Source organism: Gobius niger (assembly GCF_951799975.1).
Source record: "Gobius niger genome assembly, chromosome: 15".
In the NCBI taxonomy this organism is placed as follows: domain Eukaryota; kingdom Metazoa; phylum Chordata; class Actinopteri; order Gobiiformes; family Gobiidae; genus Gobius; species Gobius niger.
In genome coordinates this window covers 5,332,663-5,350,146 of record NC_136866.1, presented here as the reverse complement: position 1 = coordinate 5,350,146, position 17,484 = coordinate 5,332,663, and the positions used below count along the sequence as shown (strand labels likewise).

At 39.4% G+C, this 17,484-nt stretch overlaps 1 protein-coding gene and 1 long non-coding RNA gene across 2 annotated transcripts; both read left to right on the top strand.

Moving 5' to 3' along the window:
• The first annotated feature begins 76 nt into the window (after window positions 1-76).
• Window positions 77-415, top strand: LOC306974909. Its single transcript, XR_013793675.1, has 3 exons — window positions 77-136; window positions 221-261; window positions 348-415. It is a non-coding gene; the product is annotated as an uncharacterized lncRNA (long non-coding RNA).
• A 12,465-nt stretch (window positions 416-12,880) lies between these two features.
• Window positions 12,881-17,253, top strand: LOC306975123 (scavenger receptor cysteine-rich type 1 protein M130-like; the record flags this gene model as incomplete). The annotated part of the gene is made up of 6 exons (XM_079572543.1): window positions 12,881-12,932; window positions 13,848-14,141; window positions 14,415-14,717; window positions 16,034-16,336; window positions 16,416-16,420; window positions 17,137-17,253. 6 exons carry the CDS (start codon window positions 12,881-12,883, stop codon window positions 17,251-17,253), a joined length of 1,074 nt encoding a protein of 357 aa, XP_079428669.1.
• Window positions 17,254-17,484: the final 231 nt, after the last annotated feature.

Genomic DNA, 17,484 nt, shown 5'->3' with positions numbered 1-17,484 from the left:
ATTGTCTGTCTTTTTTTTTTTTTTAAAGGGAAACCCAATTACTTATTGTTGTTGTGGCTGGTCCCTGCTGTCACAGTCATCGTTGTTGCAGTAATTGTCCTGATCGTCTGCAAAAGAAAGACATCCTCATCAAATGGTTGAAAAATAACTCAGTACATTCAAATAATATACAACTTACTGTATGATTCAATGTCTGAATTTGTTATTATGTTCTTTTTAGCTCAAGGAACCACAAGACGTTCTGAACCATGCAACCCGGAGGTGACCACACAGTATAACTATTATTCCAACATGAAGCTTGTAGAAAATAGTTTGACCTTATCATTTTCTTTTGTCAGAATGTGGAGTATGACAACGCGTCTATGTTTGAAGACCACGTGTATCAGAGCCTCAGTCCAGGCACTATGGACCCGGAGTACATCGAGCTCCATCCAGAACCGCTTAGCTAAAAACAATGCAGTCAAAGCATTTGCTCTTGAAAGCATCAGTCATAATGATAAATCTTTCGTATATATTTTTTCTTTACTTATTCTCATTTTTCATATATTTGTTTTCTTTGATTTTGTATTTTGTTTTTAAGTTGCAGTATGCGTTCTTATACATGTCTGACTTACAGCAGCAACACGTCTCGCATCAATAGATTTAACCTGTTGCACAAATGATGAAGCTAATTTTGCACTTTTAGGTCTTGAAGTTGGCATTAAAGATGACAGACCGTGCAAAAATGAGACATATTCTTTTGGGCAACTCAACATTTGATATATTATGTTTTAAAAATGTCTATCAAAGGATCATGACTGAGGTACAGTGTTACATGGTGAACAACAAGGAGTCACTAGCACATCCTCGGTGCTCTGGTGAACCCTTTTGCACAGCCTGTAACATTGAGGTTTCTGAGTAGCTTATTGGTACTGATTCAAAGGCTGGTGGATTGATCCTGGCTGGCTCACCATAGCATTGTGTACATTTGAAAGCATAAGTTAACATTTATGTGTTGTATTGTATTTGCATTTGTATTTGAATGGTTTATCATAATGTTTATTGACTTGTTCTTTTGATATTGATATTAATATTAATGTACTTGTATGTTTAATGTGGGGCTCAGGGGCATCATAGTTTGGTGCTTAAAGAGACCTTCAATATGTGATAACATTTAGTGCTGTTACTCTGACCACAGACTTCCTGTGCCTTATGAAAGAGTATGTAAGAAATAAAGTGTATTTGGGCCATTACTTCAATAAATTAAATGAAGATTATCAGCAAAATGAAGTGGGCTTTATTTTCCTTCTTTTATTTTCCTTTCCTATGGAGTAGCTACACAACAATGAGATAAAATAATGCTTCACAACATTATCAGTCCGTTTTGGGCAGCTGGGACCAGAGCGTGACTCTTTAAGTTCTGCCACGCCACTGTCACCTTCAGCTTTATTGCACAACATCCGATAAAGAGGAAGTGGTGGATTGGAAATTATGATATCGGGCAGTTCTTACAAGCATAAACCTCACGAAGCCCATTTTACAAACCGACAATGGTTCAGGTGGTTTTACTGGCGGTTCTGCTCCTGGGTCTGCAGCGGGCAGGTACGTGACATGACATGATATATGATGTGAATGCAGATTATATAATTGTATGTCTTTAAGTTACTTTTAGATTGCTTTCACACAACATTTAATAGAGGATTTATTTTTTTTAATTGTGCATAATGCCAGGCTCCTGATGTATTTGCCATATTTTAAGTTTTTTTTTTTTTCCAACCCCCAACCCCCGCCCTCCATTCGACAGGCGGGCGCCCCTCCCCTACCCAGGAGAAATGTCAGCGCCTGCCATGGTGTAATGTGTATTTCCCATGTCTTGATGTTTCTATGTATGTGCTTTGCCTTAATCTGATTGTAATTTCACATATTTTCTTTTGCAAGATACATTGGGTTACCTTGTGTATGAAATGCGCTGTATAAATAAAGTTGCCTTGCCTATACATACTTATCATCATTTCAACTTCACAATCAAATCATGGATCACTAGTTCGGTGTCAGCATCTGTGCGTGCGTGGGTGTGCGTGGGTGTGTGTGTGTGTGTGTGTGTGTGTGTGTGAGTGCGTGCGTGCGTGTGTGTGCGTGGGTGTGTGTGTGTGTGTGGATGTCACATATCAGATACTAAAAAGCCAGTGATTTAATCGTGACGATAAGAGAGCTGGCACAAACCTCCCAGAGCTCAGTGTTAAACCAACGATGGTTCAGCTGGTTCTACCCGCGGTTCTGCTCCTGAGTCTGCAGCTGGCAGGTACGTCTTCACTACGAAACATCACAGAGCAATAAGTCATGTGTGGACATACTGTACGTGGAAATTGGTCGACGTAATAATTTCATGTTTTTAGATTTTCAGAAAGCTTTTGATACCATTGATCACAGAATATGGAAAAATATGGATTCAGGGGAAATGTACTTTCGTGGTTAGAAAATTATTTAACGGATTGTTCCTAATACGTTTACTTAAATGGAGTTGCGTCCCGCTTACAGAGAATTAATTGTGGGGTTCCGCAAGGTCCCAAGTTATTTTTGTTATATAAATGATATTTGTAAAGTATCGGATGTTCTTAAATAATCATTTTTTCCGTGGATGATACAACGATATATAACTAAAGAATTGGTTTGACGTGAATAAATTGTCATTGAATTTAGATAAAACAAAATTTATGGTATTTAGTAATAAAGAGATAAACGATGAGATCAGGATCAATATTAATGAAAATGAAATAGAAAGAGTTAATCATTGATTGTAGAATGACATGGAAACCACTGTGACCGGGTCACTGAGTAAATGTATGGGGTCGTCGTTTGTCCAACTGGGGTGCTGCAGTGAACGCACCATCCAAGGTGCGTGTTCACTTCCGCTTGCCCTGATTAGTAATGCACTAAAGCTGTGGACGCGGTGCAGCATTCAGTCTCGGGGGCCGTGAGTTCGAGTGGCGCATGGTGTTTTAAGAGTTGACTGGTACTGGCCTCTCCTGTAAAGGCGCCAGAAGCCCCGGTTCGGCCATAGTCTGGTGTATACAAGTTGGCCTCTGTTGCTCAATTTATGCTCTCAATTTATGCTCTCAGATTTGTGCTCTCCAGTTTTTTTTTGTAGAGTAAGTGAAGTTTGTCAGTTACTGGGTGGGTTACTGACGGGTCGCCGAAACAAAGTTGCCTTAGAGATTAACCATAGCCCTGCCCCTTAACATAGCAATGCACTTTTCCATGTAAACATTAGCACTTTGAAACCAAGCACTTTAGGCTGTGAATGTGGATTTAGCTTTTCATTTTGTTGCTTTGCCTTTGGTTTGGGTTTATTTGCAGTTTTCTTTATTATTCTATTCTTATTTCTGTTAAACTAGTCCATGTTTACTTTCTGGAGTGTGGGTGCGTAAAAATACATTTTAAAGAAATAACCTATTTTTAAAAATTGTAAAATAAAGAGATATACATTTTGTACTACTTCTGACTTTGCTCATTTTTGTAGCCAGACCTACCTGCCTATTTTCACAGGGAAACCCTCTGCTAACTTAACATACGAGCATAGTGCAGACCAGGGGGCTCGTTGCCCCGCCCTTGTCCACAGCACGTTAGAGAGGTTACACCACATATTTTAAACACGCAAAAGAAAGTATCAAAAACAATTGCAATTTTGTTTAAGTTGCAATATATTTTAGACAAAAATGCATTACATTTACTTTATGGTTCTCTTGTCACACCATACCTAACGTATGGTGTCGAGATATGGGGGAAATACTTATATTACTATTAAAAAAGACGGTTATCAGATTAATTAATTATGCACCTTACAATTCACCAAGTCATTCACTGTTTATCCAATCAAAAATCTTGAAGTTCTATAACTTAGTCGATTTGTACGGGGCAAAGTTCATTTACCAAGCTAAACATCCCTAAATGCTTGCAAATATTGTGTACCCAGCGAGAAAGTAACTATACTCTCAGAGGAACATATGTATTTAATCAACCACAAGTACATTCTATGGAATAGCTGCTGCAATGAGTTAAAACAAGCTACGTCTCTTTTTCAGTTCAAAAATATTTACAAGAGAATAGTAATGGAAAAGTATTTGACAGAATGAAAATTAATTAAATATGTTTCTGGAGCAGACAATGGTCCACCCGTGTTTATTCAGCGAACAAATGGTTGTTGCCATTAACGTGCTGCATTTATGATTTAAAAGTGAAGCACAATAAGCTTTAGCTTCTGACTGCGCCTGGTCATGTATTGTGTTCATTGCTTGACTTGCATGTTTTGAATGTTTTGAATCATTTGTAAATGACCAAACCGAAATAAACCAAAATGTTAATTCAAATGAATGAATGTAAGGTTTTATTTGGAGAAGAATATATTAGCTGGTTGGCTTATGATTCAAATTTTAAACCAGGAGTCATAATGAACAGCAAAATTTTAAAACTGGGCTAATAGAGGTCTAAACATACAAAGTAACTTAATCAAAAAAGCGGAAATTATAAGGCAGAAATTTGATTTGGAACATCAAGGCTTCTATTTTCAGGTACGAGAACATTATCAAAGAGAGATGAGGCATGATGGAAAAAATGTAATATCTGAAATTTTAAGTTGTGCATGTAGGAACAATGGAGAATGGTGATAACTAAACTGTATCAGGGATTGGTATCCAACTAAAAAACTTCAAAACTTTATACAACAGATAAATAGAAGAAGAAAATGACTAGTAGAAATATGTGAAGACAAATGACATTACGTGAAACTCACCACATCTAGAAATTGGAAAATATTTTGTTGGAAAAATGTTGTAAGATTTTTTATGACACCAAAGATCAAGAAGGCAAAAAGGAAGGGAAATACAAAGTAAATACAAATACAGTAGTTAATTCAAATCCTTCTGGCAGCATCAAAAAAGGCCATTTCACGGAAATAAAGAGGACCCACCCAACCCTGAAAAATTAGACAGACATTATGAAAGAAATTAACAACATGGAGAGACTAATATACTATAAAACTACAGCAAGAAACCTGCATAGAGATGGAACAAATTGACTTGATACACACACTTTATGCAATATGACCTCTGACACTGTGCTGTAAATGTTCATTTTGTTGTTGTAAAATGTAAAAAGAAAAAAAAAAAAAATCAACATTAAACCTTCAGTAAAAAAACTGAAAGATTACTCATTGACTAAACATGAAAACTGGATGGACAAAGACCAAAAAAATAACAAAGAGAAACATGAACTTCATTTTGTTTGAAGCTCAATTATTCTATTAAAAATATGATTTATAGTGAATAGAGCATCATGGTCTACTGTAGGTTGACATAGGCACATGTGAGTGCTTATTGAATGGTGGGTATTCTCTTTATGGGTCTTTTAGATTCTGCATAAAAAGTGTCAGGCGACAGGCAAAGAGCGCTTTATCAGACCGATCAGACAATTTCACTGAGCTATCCACTTCCTGTAAGCTACATATACGCCAGAAGAGACTGTGTTTTGAAATGATATATTAATACTACGCTATTGCTTCTTTTGACGGTTATTGTTAGATTCTGACTATGAGGCCCCCGTATATTTAATGTCAGGAGACTGTGCATTTTTGTGAATGAGGAGAAGATTCTCCAACTGAAGAATGTGTACTAGCAGTGGTCACACTTGGTCTTCTTCTGGTTGTTCTTCATACGGATTTTAGCCGATTATTTTCCGTAAATTTGAGCTTTAGAACTGCAACAGCCCCTGGTTGTTTTGGAGAAGATTTAGTAAATTCACAGATGTTTTATTTATTTACTTTCTTAGCCCAATATCACAGCACCCAAATATTGCTCATTTGATCAACAGTGGAACAATTTGGAAATTAAATATGGAACAGTTACCAAACAATGACATAGATTTTTTTTCTTTTCTTTTTTTGAACTGTCAACAGAAAAGCACCACATGGATAATGACCCTCCTTAAAAGGAAAGATCTAGTTTTGATCCTGGTCGTACGTGGAGAGCCATATTTAATGAGATTATACTTGTCATTTTGTATTTTCCAGATTCTGATGATATCAGACTGGTGGGCGGGGCCAGCCACTGTGAAGGAGAACCTCAGGTGAAACACTTAAACAGATGGAGACAGGTGCATATTGATGACTTCCTGCTGCTCACAGCAGCCGGTGTTTGTCGGCGTTTAAACTGTGGATCTGCAGTTTCTCATGAACGGAGAGACAAATCTGTTCACTCTACTGTGGTGCTCCAAACTGATTGTGTCCAATCTTCATCTCCATTGAGTCAGTGTGTGAAAGACGATGATTTCTCTAGTGAACGCTACTACAGCATCATGTGCTCAGGTACAAACACCTACAGTATACACTGCGTTCCAAATTATTATGCAAATTGTATTTTTGTGTCAAAAAGGTAAAAAAATAAATTAATAAATGAAACTCATGGATGGTATCGTGTCTCGGGGCTCTTTAAATTACTGACATTAATCTCAGAGACCTGGGATGATTAGTTTTCAGGTTAAGCCCAGTTACGGGAAAAACTACTGAAAAATTATGTTCCACTTTATTAAGCAGATCATCATTTTCAAGCAATACGGGAAAGAAAAAGGATCTCTCTTTTTATGAACAGCGTAAAATAGTTGAATGCCTTGGTCTAGGTATGAAAAGAGATTTGTGGATGATTCAGACACACTCGGGTTTGTGCAGATAAAGGCGCAATATGGACGGTTTCTGCCAGACAAACACATCAGATTAAGTGAACAGATGCTACAAAGCAGCATACAGGTATTTGAAGCTGCTGGTGCCTCTGGAGTCTCCCGAACATCAAGTTGTAGGACCCTCCAGAGGCTGCAGTTGTGCATAAAACTTCTATCCGGGCCTCCCCTAAACTGTTCATTGAAGCTGGTGAACAGAAACGGCTGCAACGGGCTCAGAAATACATGAGGACTCATTTTCAAACAGTCTTGTTCACTGATGAGGCCGTGTGACCCTGGATGGTCAAATCAATGGAGTAGTGGATGGAGGTGAATGGCCACAATGTCCCAACAAGGCTGTGACGTCAGTAAAGAGGGGGCGGAGTCATGTTTTGGGCCAGAATCATGGTGAGAGAGCTGGTCGGCCCCTTCACGCCGTTTTAGGCTCCCTGAAGTTGTGAAAATGACCTTTGAAAAATATGTGGAGTTTCTGACTGACCACTGTCTTCTATGCTACAAAAAGAAGAGCCGTGCTTTCCCGAACAAAATCCTCTTCATGCATGACAAAATCCTCTTCATGCATGACAATGCACCATGTCCTGCTGTAAAGAATACCTCTGCATCACTGGCTGCTATGGGCATCAAAGGAGAGAAACTCATGATGTGGACCCCATCCTCCCCGGTCCTCAACCCTGTTGGGAACCTTTGGAGCCTCAACAAAAAAAACTTCTCTGAGGGTGGGAGGCAGTTTTCATCCAAACAGCAGCTCTGGGAGGCTATTCTAACATCCTGCAAAGAAATCCAAGCAGAAACGCTCCTTTGGTAAAATATAACCTGTTAATATTTTTTTGATTGAAATAGCTTTTGATTTCAGTAAATTTGACCTCCTAATGCAACAAATTCAACAACTGACCATTTTCAGTTAATTACACACTTTTAAATGTATTAAAACGATGAGTTGCATAATAATTTGGAACAGTAGATTTTGAGGTTTTTGCTACATTCATTTTTTGCAAAAAATACACTGGGAGATTTTTTCAACCACATTTAAATGATCCTCGACCAGTTAAAGACTTGAAAATTCTCTCATTTGAGTTGACAATTTAGAAAATCTTAGAAAAATGTCATTTGCAGAATAATTTGGAACGCAGTGTATGACAGGAGTATGGAAGTCTGTTTCCGCCATGTTAAAAAATAAAAGCCCAACGGGAAGTCGAAATTACGAGATTTAAAGTAAAAAATTACGACTTTTAAACTCGTACTACGAGTTTCAATCTTGAAATTGCGAGTTTAAATCTCAAAATTACGACTTTTAAAACTTGGCGGCGGGGACAGCGGAACCACTGGTGCAGATGTAAACAGTCATGGAGGATTAGCTTCATCGTGTTGTGAACCGGAGCTACCGCAACTGTGGAACTTTTACAAAGACACACAGAAGTGTTTATTTTACCTCAACACCCAGGATTAAAAGCAGCAACAACAATTAAAAATGGCTGTATCCACGATAGGAATGTGTTTATGAACTTCGGATGATCATGATCATGTGAAAATGTGAAATATGCACGAATAAAGGTCAATAAAACCACCGTCTACATAAAGCATCCCTTTAACAACGATCACACACTGCGTCGGGCAGGTTGATTTTGCAGTTTATTACTCACACTTCACGTACAATCGGCCGTAGCGATTGCTTAGCACCTGCAGCTACCTAGCTTCTTAGCAGCTCTAGCATCCAGCTCCAATAATGGATCTTGTGGAATTAAGTATTATACACTAAAACGTCAATAAAGCAATAACCACATAATGCAGCCTTGAAGATTATCACACACTGGGTCGGGATTGACGCATTGGTGGTTAATTGCAGACTTCTTTTTATCAACAATGAGGTGGATTGCACATGCTAACCGGGCAAACTAGCCATTGTCCACCGGCATCGCCCTTTTATCAAGCGGAGAGACCATGGGGGGTCCATAGGCACAAATTTGCCCCAAACTAGCAGTTGTTTTTCAGCTGCCAGATTAAGCTTCACAGTTCAGACCCAGACCGCATCAGACAGGAAAGAGAACGGCAACAACATCCGGATTTTCAAAGTAAAATAGGGCTGACGTCTATGATTACGGATCTTTAAAACTCTAAATTCCGAGTTTAAATCTCAAAATTCAGAGTTTTAAAAGTCGTAATTTCGAGATTTAAACTCGAAATTTTGTGTTTTAAACACAAAATTATTACTTTAAATCTCGTAATTTCGACTTCCTGTTGGGCTTTTATTTTTTAACATGGCGGAAACGGGCACTTTTTATTCATGAAAAATAAATAAAAGAAAATAAATTGTTCTTCTTAAAAACGAACTTATGAGACAAATCTATTAAAATATCCTGTTTTAAAACATATTAATGTTTTGAGAGAGCATCATACCTTGTTAAAAAATAAAAAAAATGTTTTATTAAATTGTTGATCACATTGTGCTCAGACTCTGTAAGGCTGCTCCATGGATCCGGTCAGTGTTCTGGGTCACTGGAGGTCAAAAGAAGCCAGTCCTGGACTCTGGTCTGTGAGGACGACTTTGACCTGAAGGATGCAGAGGTGGTGTGCAGGGAACTGGGCTGTGGATCGCCTCTTCTCCTCCAGGGCACGCTCCATGGAGAGGGGTTTGCTCCAGTGAGTCAGATGTTCCAGTGTGAGGGCCATGAGTCTGCTCTGAGGGACTGTCCAAGATCCAGCGTTATCCAGAACAACTGTCCATCTGGAAAATTCGTGGTTCTCTCCTGTTCAGGTACAGTACTCACACATTCAATCTACTGTTACTGGTTTACTTTATCAGTTTTCACAGTTAATTAATGGATAGTCGATAACAAGCAGGTTAAAAGAGAGTTTCTAGTTATCAACTATGATATACAAACCATTTACCACAAGGCTGCATTTCCTTTGTTTTGTTGGATCTATTTCTTGTCTCTTCAGTCTCTTCTTTCCCTTTATGTTGTGTGTGCAGAGCCACTCAGGTTGACCGGAGGACCTCATGCTTGTGCTGGGACACTGGAGCTAAGACACAGAGCAAAATGGAGACCTGTGATTGTTCCGAGATCCGAGCCCATAAAAGTGGCTGCTAAAGCGTGTCATCTTCTGGACTGTGGCGCTCCACTTTCAGCCAAGTTAACCTATTTCTTTCGAGAGAGACTTGCGTGGGACATGTCACTCATTTGTATGAAAAACCCATCTCTTTTTAGAGACTGTGTCTACATAGCAGATGAAACTGATGCACAAACTCTGGAAGTGAAATGTTCAGGTAATCCAAAAACATGACTTTTTTTAGATTATCAAGTTTGTCTTGGGGATGACCAGGAGTAGAACAGGCCTTCAGATCAAATCAGATTGGCCACTCTGGTGCCCTCTCAGTCACCGCACAATAGCTGATTGTATTTTTTTATTTTTATTTAAAGGTATACAGGAGGATTTTCCCGAATTTTAGGAACGAACCGCCCTCTCCACTTTTTAAAAAAAATGTGCATGCGCAACGCTCTACCTGCCTCCGAGGAGGAAGAATATCCAAAAACACTCTGGTCTTGTTTCGCTCTTCTGAAGCCTTTCTCTTCTTCTCATACACTTCAAAGACACTTTTTCTCTTGCCCCTCTGCCATTTTCAAACGACTCGGTGCGTTCTAACAGCGCAACTCACATAGGCTTGAAAGTGCGCAACTGCGCATGCGCAGAAATTAACAAGGGGTGAGCGCGCACGACGGCCTTACGTTGGCATATCACCAGAATGATTGACAATTAGGAGGACCAATCGTCTTGATGATCCACCCGGAAGTAGAACATCCTCCACTATACCTTTAAGATTTGTGTATTGTGTGTATAGATGGACCATTTTCTGTAATCCCTAAAAAGTATTTTTTTATTAGTTCACATTTTATGCTTGTAAACCAACTCGTCATTGTAGTTGAGAAGTTATCCGTATTTGACAAACCAAGTTTTTAAGTAGAAACGACATTTGAAGGCAAGGTATAGACGAAGATTTGCCGGTGAGGTCACAGTGTGACAACAAAAGCCAAGTGAGTTTAAATGTTCAATGCAAATCGAGTAACACTTACAGTCCTGACCCTCCTTAATGTAAAAAAATGCACACTCCAAAAAAGAGCCTCAAAATAACCATACATTCATAGTTTTTTCTGCTTCTTTTTACAAAAATATTCAGTGGCTTTTGGGTCATTTTGACCAACTGCAGGCTGCAGTGGCTTTAGGGTCAAAATGATCCAAAGACCACACAAGGGTCAACCTGTTACTTTCTGTTCCACCTGATCAGGGCACTAGGATTAGGATTAGGTTTAAAGCTGTGGTGCTCTCCTGTTCAGGTACAGTACTCACACATTCAATCTGCTGTTACTGGTTTACTTTCTCAGTTTTCTTCAGTTTATTAATGGCTAGTAAATAACAAGCAGGTTAAAAGTAAGAGTTTCTAGTTATCGACTATAATACACAAACCATTTACCACAAAGCTGCATTTCCTAGTTTTGTTGGATCTGTTTCTTGTCTTGTACTTAATCAGGCTGTTCTTTCACTTTATGTTGTGTGTGCAGAGCCACTCAGGTTGCCATCCTTGACGTCAGGTAGGCCATTGCCCTCTGAGTTGACATCAAGTAATTTACTCAACACATCACCACATAAAAGCTGATTTTATTGTCTTTTTTTTTTTTTTAAAGGGAAACCCAATTACTTATTGTTGTTGTGGCTGGTCCCTGCTGTCACAGTCATCGTTGTTGCAGTAATTGTCCTGATCGTCTGCAAAAGAAAGACATCCTCATCAAATGGTTGAAAAATAACTCAGTACATTCAAATAATATACAACTTACTGTATGATTCAATGTCTGAATTTGTTATTATGTTCTTTTTAGCTCAAGGAACCACAAGACGTTCTGAACCATGCAACCCGGAGGTGACCACACAGTATAACTATTATTCCAACATGAAGCTTGTAGAAAATAGTTTGACCTTATCATTTTCTTTTGTCAGAATGTGGAGTATGAAAACGCATCTATGTTTGAAGACCACGTCTATCAGAGCCTCAGTCCAGGCACTATGGACCCGGAGTACATCGAGCTCCATCCAAAACCGCTTAGCTAAAACAATGCAGTCAAAGCATTTGCTCTTGAAAGCATCAGTCATAATGATAAATCTTTTGTATATATTTTTTCTTTACTTATTCTCATTTTTCATATATTTGTTTTCTTTGATTTTGTATTTTGTTTTAAGTTGCAGTAAGCGTTCTTTTACATGTCTGACTTACAGCAGCAACACGTCTCGCATCAATCGATTTAACCTGTTGCACAAATGATGAAGCTATTTTTGCACTTTTAGGTCTTGAAGTTGGCATTAAAGATGACAGACCGTGCAAAAATGAGACATATTCTTTTGGGCAACTCAACATTTGATATATTATGTTTTAAAAATGTCTATCAAAGGATCATGACTGAGGTACAGTGTTACATGGTGAACAACAAGGAGTCACTAGCACATCCTCGGTGCTCTGGTGAACCCTTTTGCACAGCCTGTAACATTAAGGTTTCTGAGTAGCTGATTGGTACTGATTCAAAGGCTGGTGGATTGATCCTGGCTGGCTCACCATAGCATTGTGTACATTTGGAAGCATAAGTTAACATTTATGTGTTGTATTGTATTTGCATTTGTATTTGAATGGTTTATCATAATGTTTATTGACTTGTTCTTTTGATATTGATATTAATATTAATGTACTTGTATGTTTAATGTGGGGCTCAGGGGCATCATAGTTTGGTGCTTAAAGAGACCTTCAATATGTGATAACATTTAGTGCTGTTACTCTGACCACAGACTTCCTGTGCCTTATGAAAGAGTATGTAAGAAATAAAGTGTATTTGGGCCATTACTTCAATAAATTAAATGAAGCTCATCAGCAAAATGAAGTGGGCTTTATTTTCCTTCCTTTATTTTCCTTTCCTATTGAGTAGCTACACAACAATGAGATAAAATAATGCTTCACAACATTATTGGTCCGTTTTGGGCAGCTGGGACCAGAGCGTTACTCTTTAAGTTCTCCCACGCCACTGTCACCTTCAGCTTTATTGCACAACATCCGATAAAGAGGAAGTGGTGGATTGGAAATTATGATATCGGGCAGTTCTTACAAGCATAAACCTCACGAAGCCCATTTTACAAACCGACAATGGTTCAGGTGGTTTTACTGGCGGTTCTGCTCTTGGGTCTGCAGCGGGCAGGTACGTAAACATGACATGATATATGATGTGAATGCAGATTATATAATCGTACATCTTTAAGTTACTTTTAGATTGCTTTCACACAACATTTAATAGAGGATTTCTTTTTTTAATTGTGCATAATGCCAGGCTCCTGAGGTATTTGCCATATTTTAAGTTTTTCAGAGGCACTTCCAAATGTTTGACTTAAACAATATATTTTTAAGTTGTCACAAGCTTTCCAATTGGACATAGTCAGTGATAGACGGAGCAGTTTTGCAAAGTAGAATGGAACAAAAATATAAATTGTGCACACAAAATAACTCTTTATACTGAATATGGTTTGGTGGGATAATGCAATGTTAAGTAGTCATAGTTTAAGGCAAAGTTCTTCTTATCAGATCATTTCACTGACCAATTTCCTGACACGACTTCACATGCGAGGCACAAATTGAAGAAACATAAAACTACTGCACTATGAGTCCTACTTCCATGAATTTGAGATACACTTAATTATAGTAAATTACAGTTTATTATTATTATGAAATTATTGTATATATTTTTCACTCCCCTTACTGATGGTAGTAAGTGTCGTGGTGAAAGTAATGCAGGTCTTTGGTTCTTCTGACCACAACCACTCACTCATGACACATTCATTCGTTGGTAAGGTGGGTGAAGAGTTTTGCCCAAGGAAACAGTCTGCACTGGGATAGAACCAAAAAAGGAAAAGTGCATACACAAACTTAGAGAATACATATAATACAATTCAGGAGGCCCTCAAATGCTGACTGTACTAAATTCATCTGGTCATTTTTTGCTTAATTAAAATAATAAAAATGTTTGTATGACATGATGAAGCTAAAGTAATAGTGATATGTAGAGTTAGCTGTTTGTCTCCTGTCCTCCGTCACTCATCGGGTCTTTTTGTCTTTACAGACTCCGGTGACATCAGACTGGTGGGCGGGGCCAGTGCCTGTGACGGAGAACTTCAGATCAATCACTTGGGCAAATGGAGGGACGTGGTACTTCGAGAGTTCTTACTGGACACAGCCTCTGTATTTTGTCAACACTTGGACTGTGGCAGTGTAGTTTCTGCCTACAGCAGTGTGGAAGAGTCTCGCACTGCAGTGGAAATGACGAGCAAGTGTGTCCAGTCCACAACTCAGATCAGAGAGTGTGTGTTGCCAAACAATGTGTCTAGCAACCATCACATTAACATTACCTGCTCAGGTAAGATTGCACCATAAGACAGTGAAAGAGAAAACTATCATTTCAAAGAATAAATTCAAAAATGTATTGTGCAAACGCTGTACGAATCAAAAACACCATAGTTCTCATAGTTAATTAGTCGATTACATTTGTACATTAAACTTCTTCAGATTGCATAAACTGGTTATGTTTTGGATTGTAATGTCAGGATCAAAACTACATTTGATTCCTTTGTCTAGCTTTTTACCTTGTTGGTTGTACACATACAGTATATGGTATATGATGTGTTCACAGACTCTGTGAGGCTACGTTATGGATCCAGTCTATGCTCTGGGTCACTGGAGGTCAAAAGGAACCAGTCCTGGACTCGGGTCTGTGAGGAGGACTTTGACCTGAAGGATGCAGAGGTGGTGTGCAGGGAACTGGGCTGTGGATCGCCTCTTCTCCTCCAGGGCACGCTCCATGGAGAGGGGTTTGCTCCAGTGAGGCAGATGTTCCAGTGTGAGGGCCATGAGTCTGCTCTGAGGGACTGTCCAAGATCCAGCGTTATCCAGAACAACTGTCCATCTGGAAAATTCGTGGTTCTCTCCTGTCTAGGTAAGTACCAAAAAACAGTGATCTTCAACAGTAAGTGCAAACACGGCTTCTCCCTCTTTGTCTGTTCCTGTTTGTTTCTTTCTTAACTTTGCAGATCCGGTCAGGGTGGTGGGCGAGTCCAGTGGTTGCTCTGGGACAGTGGAAATAAGGCACAATGGACAGTGGAGACCCATGTATGTTGATGACCAGCATGAGAAAGTCGCAGCTGAAGTGTGTCATCACCTGGGCTGTGGCGCTCCAGTTTCAGCTGATTTTGTCGATTTCTCTCTACTAAAACCTGTGTGGGCCCTGTCACCTCACTGTGTAAAAAACACAACGCTTCTGAGAGCGTGTATCGATTCATTTGACTATTCTTCTACAGGTGCTCTAAAAGTGGAATGTTCAGGTAAGTCTCAAAAACAACCAACTTCTAGATTGGCCAAATTACGTTAATAGTCGTAAAATAGCTCCTGGTGCTTCCACTGCGTTAGATTTTTTTTGTAAATTGCAGTAAACTTTCTTTTGTATGTCTGACTTACAGTAGTAACATTTCTTGTATCAATAGATTTAACCTGTTGCACAAATGATGAAGTTCATTTTCAAACTTTTTGGTCATAAAACAGTCTGCACTGGGATAGAACCGTCAATTTGGTCTGCCCTTATTCCCAACAAGACTATTCGTTGGCTTTTCTTTTGGGTTAACCTTGATATGTAGAGTTAGCTGTTTGTCTCCTGTCCTCCGTCACTCATCGGGTCTTTTTGTCTTTACAGACTCCCGTGACATCAGACTGGTGGGCGGGGCCAGTGCCTGTGATGGAGAACTTCAGATCAATCACTTGGGCAAATGGAGGGACGTGGTACTTCCAGAGTTCTTACTCTACACAGCCTCTGCATTTTGTCAATACTTGGACTGTGGCAGTGTAGTTTCTGCCGACGGCAGGGTGGGAGAGTCTCGCTCTGCAGTGGAAATGACGACTGCCTGTGTCCGGTCCACAACTCGGATGAGAGAGTGTGTGTTGCCAAATAATGTGTCTAGTGTCCGTCACATTAACATTACCTGCTCAGGTAAGATTGCACCATAAGACAGTGAAAGAGAAAGCTATAATTTCAAAATACAAATTCAAAAATGTATTGTTAAAACACTGTACGAATTCAAAACACCATAGTTCTCACATTGGTTAATGAGTCGATTACATTTGTACATTAAACTTCTTCAGATTGCATGAAGTGGTTATGTTTTGGATTGTAATATCAGGATGAAAACTACATTTGATTCCTTTAACTTTTTACCTTGTTGGTTGTACACATACAGTATATGGTATATGATGTGTTCACAGACTCTGTGAGGCTGCGTTATGGATCCAGTCTATGCTCTGGGTCACTGGAGGTCAAAAGGAACCAGTCCTGGACTCTGGTCTGTGAGGAGGACTTTGACCTGAAGGATGCAGAGGTGGTGTGCAGGGAACTGGGCTGTGGATCGCCTCTTCTCCTCCAGGGGACGCTCCATGGAGAGGGGTTTGCTCCAGTGAGGCAGATGTTCCAGTGTGAGGGCCATGAGTCTGCTCTGAGGGACTGTCCCAGATCCAGCGTTATCCAGAGCAACTGTCCATCTGGAAAATTCGTGGTTCTCTCCTGTTCAGGTCAGTCCCTAAAAACAGTGATCTTCAACAGTAAGTGCAAACACGGCTTCTTCCTCTCTGTCTCCTCTTTTGTTTGCAGATCCGGTCAGGGTGGTGGGTGAGTCCAGTGGTTGCTCTGGGACAGTGGAAATAAGACACAAAGGACAGTGGAGACCCATGTATGTTAATGCAGGCCAGAATGAGAAGGTCGCAGCTGAAGTGTGTCATCACCTGGGCTGTGGCGCTCCAGTTTCAGCTGATTTTTTCTATTTCTATCAAAAAAAACCTGTGTGGATCCTGTCATTTGACTGTGTAAAAAACACAAAGTTTCTGAGAGTGTGTATTTATTCATTTGACTATTCTTCTACAGCTGCTCTGAAAGTGGAATGTTCAGGTAAGTCTCATAAACAACCAACTTGTAGATTGGCCAAGATTACAGAAGAAAATGTGTAAGTTCATTGATTATTTTCTGAACTTTGAAGGTAAAGTCAATCACCTCCTGTTTTTGTGGCTGATCCCCGCTGTCACGATGATAGCAGTAATCGTCCTGATTGTCTGTAAGAGAAAGAAATCCTCATTGAAAGGTTTGTAAAAAAAAAAAAAAGAAAAAAGGACAAAGAGAGATCTGTAAAGTTGACGAATATGACTTTTATGCATCAAAACAAACAATTATCAGTGTGTTCTTTTTAGCTCAAGAAACTACAGGACCTTCCCAACCATCCAATACAGAGGTGAGACCACAGTCATATATATGTTTCTTTTTTAATTATGTTTCTAAACTGTGTAATCACTAACGTGACCACATCACAATCTGTGGTCAGAATGTGGAGTGTAACAGCTCCTCTGTGCGTGAGGACCACATTTATCAGAGCCTGGGACGGGACACTGAGGACCAGGAATACATCGAGCTCCATCCACAACAGCGCTCTTCAAACTAAGACGCCACAAAACACATTCGCTCTTTAGAATTTCAACCTGTGTTTAAAGAGCAGGATGAATGAGGGGAGAGAGATTGCATTCATAGGAAGGGCTTGTGACATTATGGGTTGAGACTCTAAGGACTGGCTGATAGAACAACAATGAAACAGGATCTGAAAATCTCACTGATATAAAGTTGATGAAATGTCTTGTACCAGTTGATCAGTTGACCTGCTGTATATGTTTTTTGT